Source organism: Cyprinodon tularosa, unplaced genomic scaffold, assembly GCF_016077235.1.
Source record: "Cyprinodon tularosa strain WSP-4 unplaced genomic scaffold, ASM1607723v1 ctg356, whole genome shotgun sequence".
Taxonomy (NCBI): Eukaryota; Metazoa; Chordata; class Actinopteri; order Cyprinodontiformes; family Cyprinodontidae; genus Cyprinodon; species Cyprinodon tularosa.
Window position 1 is genome coordinate 1,778,055 of NW_024039070.1, and position 7,946 is coordinate 1,786,000.

The 7,946-nt window shown below is 35.0% G+C and overlaps 1 protein-coding gene across 1 annotated transcript; it reads right to left on the reverse strand.

The window, feature by feature from the left end:
* Positions 1–2,113: 2,113 nt before the first annotated feature.
* Positions 2,114–7,659, reverse strand: LOC119790091 (riboflavin kinase-like). Its single transcript, XM_038295433.1, has 4 exons — positions 7,126–7,659; positions 4,173–4,324; positions 2,892–2,994; positions 2,114–2,779 (listed from the first exon to the last, which is right to left on the reverse strand). Exons 1-4 carry the CDS (start codon positions 7,205–7,207, stop codon positions 2,607–2,609), a joined length of 510 nt encoding a protein of 169 aa, XP_038151361.1. The 5' UTR covers positions 7,208–7,659; the 3' UTR covers positions 2,114–2,606.
* Positions 7,660–7,946: the final 287 nt, after the last annotated feature.

Below are 7,946 nucleotides of genomic sequence, written 5' to 3' on the forward strand. Positions count from 1 at the left end.
ATTGTTTAATGTTCTGCTTCTTTCATGTGATGTTTTTAAGATTCAATCATGACATTGTGTCTTCTCAGGAGAGTTCTCCTTGCAGCCTTGACATTTGTATGCTTATTATTCCACGTTTAAAAAGACCACAAAGAACCCTTAACTATTTTCAACGCTTCTGTACTAAATTTTTAATAAAGGTCAGACTCTGACTAATCAAATTAACCTAATGCAAACTTCAAGTTAATCTTTCATGCTCATAGTTAAACCTTTTCGGCTGATATCCATCTATGAGTATCTTATTTCCCATAATCTTGTTGGATTAGGTGATGTTAAAGTCAGATTATTATAAATGCCGATTAGATTTAGTTTCAAACGAATCCAACTAATCCTCATTTTGGTCTGAAACTGAATATGAACTTTTTAAATATAGGATGCTTCCAGGATTACATAGCCTTGGTTTCATTGGATCTTTTAAGTAGTGCCCAGAACTTATTTGGCATTTACTGTTTTTTTTTTTTTTTTATCTCAGTGATGACAGAAACCATTAGAGAAGGAATGGTGGGTAGACATACAGCAGAGATGGTCTGGTTTTTCCACTTTACTAGCTTTCCAGTGAAGCCACCTGTGATTGCGTGAGATTTACAGTTGAGGTTCACCGCTTACTGCTGTCACGTAGACGTCCCCTCAGGAAAATACCTGCCGCCCAGTGTGCAAAAAGTTTCCATGAAATTCAAACCATAGACAGTTTAAAGATGTCACAGTAGGCACGTTATGCTCTGAGAAAACCTGAAGAAAATTCCCTCCGCAATGCAGTATGATGTCGGATTAGTTCAAATCTGTTAAAGTATTCTCTCACTTAAACCTTTGCCTCCCTGTTATTTGCTTTGGCTAAAACTGGGTGATAACTCAAAGATTGTAACTCAAGGAGGAGAATTTTCCCACACAGTTGAACAAGGCTATAAGAAACCATATTCTGCTGATAGGTAACAGCGCTTCCTTAAAAAACCACTGAAAAGAGAGCCATGATCTATAGTTACCAATGTCACCAGCAGGTTCTCATCCATTAACTATTAGCAATCTGAAGGATCTTTTCTTATTTGGGGTCAGACACCAAAAGGCTAATAAACTCATGAAAAACTAAGAAAAAAAAAATGTGCATATGTTCTCAGCATGATGTAAAACAGGACAAAGGATTCAACCCATCAGGCTCATTTTACTAGCTTCAAGAAATTTGCTGCAAGAGGTGAGGCTAGAGCGCTAGCTTTGAGGCAAACAAAAACGGGTTAATTTAGTAATTTCTTTCTCAACGGTTGGGTTTAAATGCCACAAAGCAACACATTTGAAAGCTTTGGTTAAATCACGACAGTGATTTACACTGAAGTATAATAAAAAGGCGAAAGCAAGAAAGGTTGTTTGAGATTTTAAACAGCATTTAAAAAACACACTTAAACACATTATCAGGGATCTTAAATGTTTTAATAGATAAAATAATTAGATTTAAACATTACAGATGGAAGCTTTTAACAATCACAACAGGCTTTACAGAGAATACAAAAACACTTTATCCTCAGTTTCCTGTATTCTCATATCAAAAATAAACAGAAGAAAAGCAATTCCTCCTTCAGGGGTTTTAAGTTCATCAGTGAAAATACCAGAATAAAACTGGAATAATTCTAATTGGGCAATAGCTCATCTGTCTTAAACTTTTGCATACAATAATGTAAAAAAAAATATATGTTCATAAACTTCAAAGGCTTTTTTCTGTATATACACACAAGATGGTACATTGAGGTTTATTTTCCTCACTCTCTTCTAATCAGGTTTTACTATAAGAAGTGGAAAAAAGTGCTTGGTCATTCAAGCTTAGTGTTTTTCATATAATTTGATTTAATCAGCTTGGCTGATAGGACCGAAACCTTTGTGTCAAAGTTCAAGACATTCAAACCTTTCAAGGAAATTAGCTAAAATTTCTTAGAATTACTGATAAAACACATTTTTATTATGGAGTTTATTACCCAAATTACACTGTAGTTGGCTGTAGTACTCTTGTATAAATAAGTAACTGTTCTGCTTTTAAAACCACATATCTGATCAAATGTAGGATTTAAGTCAGATAGCGCAGCAATAATCCAACCTCTGACAGACTACTGCAGACGGATTAAGGAATAGGCAGCAGGAACTTAAACACCTTTAAGGTTACTCAAGTTTATCACTTAGTTTTGATAAAGATAATCAAGTTATAGTAGCAATATTATCTAACAATGTCTCATTTTATGAATACTAATGCAGTGATGTTGACTTGGGTACGTGACGTTAGCTCACATTTGGAAAACGGTTTTCTTCGAAGAGTGATTTTTCTCTGACCTCTCCTCTAAATGTTTGAAAATGTACAGAAGATCCAGATAATGTGCTGTGAATATAGTCTAACAGGCTGTGTCCAGTTAAAGCACAGAGGCCAGTAAACAGCCCTAACACAACCAAATATAAAAACAAAAAAAGACAGAAGTTAACTGTTCGTGTCAGCTGACAGATTTTATATTAAGGCTGGAAATCTGAACACAAAAAAAACAAAAGAAGTGTGCTCATTGGCTCAGAGCACAAAGCGCTGCCATCTCTGCCAGCTGTCAGTGACCGTTGATGATGCTCTGAGACGTGGATGCGGCTGATGATGGAGAGACCGGAGACGAGTTGGTGGTGCTGGTGAAGAAGTTGTCCTCTTTCAGTTTGCTGTTCTCTGGGAGATCCAGCATAACCTTGGCCTGCTCAATGTCACTGTTGATGGCTGCAATTAGGTCCTCTGATGACACCGGTGAAAAGGCAGCAGAAGAAAAAAGGGAGTTGAATTATTTGGATTCTACATAACTAGAGTAAAAATGTCTAAAGAAAACCTCTGAGTCAGATAAGCGTACCAAGTGAGGGATAGCTCTTCTCTGAGCGGATGTAGCCCACCATAACCACACTCAGCATCTCTCCATAGAAGTCTTCTTTAAACTTATGAATGATGTGCGTCTCCTAGAATCCAAAAAAATATAAAACATTTTGGTGACAAAATCTATGGAACTACTTCATCGTGTAAAGCTGTTTAGGGAAGTGCTCTCTGAGACTGCAATGCCTTCTCTGTGTGGTTAGTGGGAATAACAAACTAGAGGCCAAAAAAAACACTACTTGGCAATAAAGCCTATTCTTTTCAATGTAATAAAAAAGAAAAAGGCATCTAAATAATAAACAAGAATGTGCATACCCAAGTTTTTAGTTTCTTTTCTCATCCAATTTTTAGTTTCTTATCCCCTCATTGATATTTTAATGCAAAACTGATCTTAGCAGTTTTTTGGTTGCCCATTAAACAAGCATAAAAATCTTAGCAAGAAGGTTCTTGGGAAACCCATCGTACAAACAGAAACCTAGTCCCTCTCCTTGGTGCACTTTGTCAGCCTTATGAAGGAAAACCCTCCTAACATGAGGATTATCTCAAATTACAAAGACAAACCACAGAATCTTCAGTACTTATGGGTAGCTTTTCATGATTTTGGCCACCGTAAAATATTTGACACCACCTTAAGTGCACAATGACCTCTTCCCTGCATGCTTTTCTGATATATTTTTTATCCATGTAACCGATGAGATCTACAGTAGGCCTTTATCCCCATTGTTACAGTCAGCTTTGCACCTACTCCTCCATCTTTTTAAGGAACATTTATTTTGTAATGCATCAGTCCTGCTGAATGCTTCTGTGAAAATAAATAAAACCTAGACATTTTTATTAATCGCTTAATCTCTCCCAGAAAAATAAATAAATAAACAAAGAAAATAAACTTTACTGTCCTCTAGCCTAAGTTTTTCATGTATCAATATTTATTATTATCTTTGTTTTGATGCAGAATAAAGCTAAACTTAAAAAGCTGTTTTCTAATTAAAACAGTTTTTAAAGGCAACATATACACACACACACACATATTTTTTTTTTTTTCCATTTGGTTTACTCTGAGAAATACTGTTCTAAATGGAATGGAACGGAGAAGTGAGTTATACAACTGTGGATGGAGATATGTCTAATGACCACTGGAACGCCATCAGTTTAAAAAAGAAGAAATACCACATTCCATCTAGCAACTGCAAAACGGTTTTAAAGTGAGGGTGGTTTCTTTATGATCTTAACGTCTTGGATAAAAGCCAACCAAAGTTCTTCCTACCATGGATTTCTTTGTATTTTTGTAGTAAGGGTTCCAGCCGATGCTCATCACCATTTTGTAAACATCCCCATTCCCGACACAAGCCCAGCCATAATAGATTCCTGTGCTAATATCTGCTGGAAGATTGTCCACCACCGAATCTGGGAAGTTGGCTGGAGATACGAGAGAAGGGACAGAGGGAGGGAAGAGGAATAAAAACAAAATAAAAGGCAGAGGTAAGCAAGCAGATTAACAATGTGGCTTATAAAAAGGTTGAATTTAGGCGTTTCTGCAGGGGAACAAGTATATTTCTAATTAAAACCAGAGTTAATCTAGAAAAGATGCTGTTTGCAAGTCTGTGTTATTTGGTTTGCTTTAGATCTATTGTGACCCAGCAGTGATAAAAAGCGTGCTTTACAAAGATATTCTCCTACATTATGGAAAATGAGACAAGTGAAAACTGAGCTCAAGAAAAATAAATTGCAACTGTCAAGGCATGCCTCTCTTCTTCTGCTCATTTTTGTTACTAAGCAATTTAACATTCAGTGGTTACATGTTTTTGAACCAACTTTTATAGCCTGACTTTATGGCTGTATGCAATAATGAGAAAACTGAATCACTGACAAGAGTCATCAACGTTTGATCGGTGTGAAGTTAACTGAGTAAATAAGGCACCAGGATTTATCTGGAGCAGCTGGCTGCCCTGAACAACTTGCGTGTTACCGCTTTGGTTAAACTGACGCCCATCTTTACCAGAATATCTGTAAAATCCCTGCTTTATCTGCTAACTTGGTTTTGTGAAAACAGCCCTCAAATATCCCGAACATCATGTAGTAATATATGCCTTTAACAACAACAAAAATAGTCTTTAATACCTTGGGAAATATACAACTTGATGTTTTAAACTTCTATTGTGTTCAAAGCTAAAGCCTCTGCATCCTATAATTATTGTTCGATATTTGGGAACTTATGTTAAATCCTGTAAATGTTTTAATGTGTAAAGATGAATTTGTTCCTGTTTTCAGAGACTAGGGCAGTCCTACAGAGAGCTAACTGTATGAAGAAAAAAATTAAAATGTATCACAGAGGAGAAAAATAACTATTGTTAGAAAAAAGAAAAAAAGTTAAACTTATACAATGATCATGAAGAGCATTATCTATAAGGTGACCAGAGTTCTTCACTCTAATCTGGGGACATTTCCAGCTCATAGATAAAAATAAATATATTTTATGAAAATTAAAATAGGAAACGGGGATGGTGATGTTTTCGTCAATTTTTACATATTTATTTATATTTAAATATAACATTAAATAAATAATAATAATAATAATAATAAATCAAGTGTGAAATCCAGGAATGTTCCATTTCTTAAGATAAATAATATTAATCAATCAATAGTGTTTATTAGTGACATTCAGTGTTCTCTGTCTTCTTCCCTTGTGAGCAACAGAACATTGTGTTCAGAGACAGGAAAGTTTGCATTAATACAGTCTGTGGGAATTTTTTCATTACAAAAAATTTTAATGAAACTTATGTATATATATATATATATATGTATATATATATATGTATATATATATATATATATATGTATATATATATATATATATATGTATATATATATATATATATTGTATATATATATATATATATGTATATATATATATATATATGTATATATATATATATATATATATATATATATATATATATATATATATATATATATATATATATATATATATATATATATATACACACACAAATTGAAAAACATATATTTTTTCCCAACATAATGATAACTATAAAATGAAATGGCCTCCAGCTGTTTCTACTGTATCCTGGACAGCTGGATGGGGTAGCCTCTAACAGCCTGGATTTAAATCTGTGTCACTATTAAAAAAGTGATGTTCGATTGTTATATTCAGATTAAATTACAACAATTAAAACATCTATAAATCTGGATCATTCTCATGAGAAGCTTGAAGCAGCCACAACAAAAATACATGTTTTCTCATTACCTGTATAGATGAATGAAAAATAAGCTCTCAGGGCCAGCATAAAAATAAATCTGTCCTTTAATAAAGTTATAGTGAAACCTAACAGGGATATATTTTCACAATCCTTTTTTCTATTCACAGATACAGCTTTTTTTTTTCTTTTTTTAAATAAGCTGTTATTATTTTTGATAGGATGTAAATTTAAAGATGATATGATCCTAGTTATCCCTGTTACAAAAATCCATAACAAAAAGAAAATATTTGGGCAGAAGCTTTTTTGAATATGTCATATTAAATTAAGCGTTAATTTTCGCACGTTTTGCTCCTATGAATTGAATAATAATATTACACATGCTTTCCTCGAGCTCCGAGGAACTAAACTAATTAAAACTAGTGCGTTCTGTTCCTCATTTATGCGTTAACAGCGCGCGCTCTTTCTACCGTAATAACTGTATATATGCAACCTTATCCCCTTCATTCATAAACGGTAAAATCGGGGACAGGTGGTCTAATTATTACCCTAATTATCTGGAAACTGTCAACAGCTAAATGACGCTATAAAACATGCTGAATTATTTAATTAGCCGAACATTGGTTCCGGATCTTTCACCGTTTTAGGTTACATGAAACATAATTGCTGTGTTTGAACAGAGAGTAAAGCAGCACTTTAAGCGAATAGAATTACGCAACACACTTGTTTCTACGTACAAAAAAAAAAAAAAAAAAAAAAAAAAAAAACGTAAATATATATGTACCGCTTTTTGCTAATAACGATTTACTAAGCTGCATGTGTTATTTATAAATTACTAAATACATTGATTTATTCCGTTAGGATGTGCACCCTTCACGTTGTATTGGAAATCAGAAAGAAAAATGGCAACACACGCTTTACGTTATTTACGTAGACAATTACATGTATCAGGTTAGCTAACTGTCAACCTCAGAAAGGACTAGGGTTAATTTCGTGTCTCACCAGTGGGAATTCCGAGTTCTTTACTTCCTCTTCCGAATCCTCGAATAACCTCTCCTCGGCAGAAGTACGGCAGACTCTTCATGGCTTATACCCGAGAGCAGCTGCTTTAGTCGGGGCTACAGAATGACCTCGAACACGGCACAAGGAAGTGAGCCTGGTTCCAAAGCCAGAGTGCTTCCAGAGGCTAACACACTGATGACTAGTCTCTACTTATTGTGAAGTCCAAGTACCAGTTTGTGTGTATGGTTAGCTTATCCTAACAAACTATATCGATCAATCTGGTTCGAGTTGATCCGTCACTAAACAGAAATGGTGACAGTTAATCAGCTATGCTAACGACGCTAACTAGCTCTATCAGCCTAGGATCCTGAAAGGGGCGGCGCCGCGTTCAGGTTTCAATCCGCTAACTCGGAGGATGAAAGTATTTGTTCGTAGCGCGATGATGGAGATCAAGCTCAAAAAAGCCGGTAACGTTTAACATGTGTTTGAGATCTCTGCGTCACGTAAGCGTTGCAGATGATGTCACTGACCCCGTGACAGGGACCGCAGGAGAAGTCTCATGGTGCTTTTAGGTGCTGTGGGAAATAAAATGTTTAAAAAACACGGATTTATGTTTGAAATATGACGCTGACTTCTTTTTCTTCATTTCTGAACCTGATGAAACGGGTTCAAATACGTGTGTATTGGAGAGATGAGTGGCTGTCTCTGAACCATTTTTAATAAAAGTTATTAGGTTTCCACATTGGTTATATCGCTGCACCGTGGCGCCACCTAGTGGAGTGAAAATTAACTGGCGCGAGAGAACAGGTAATTATAAATAA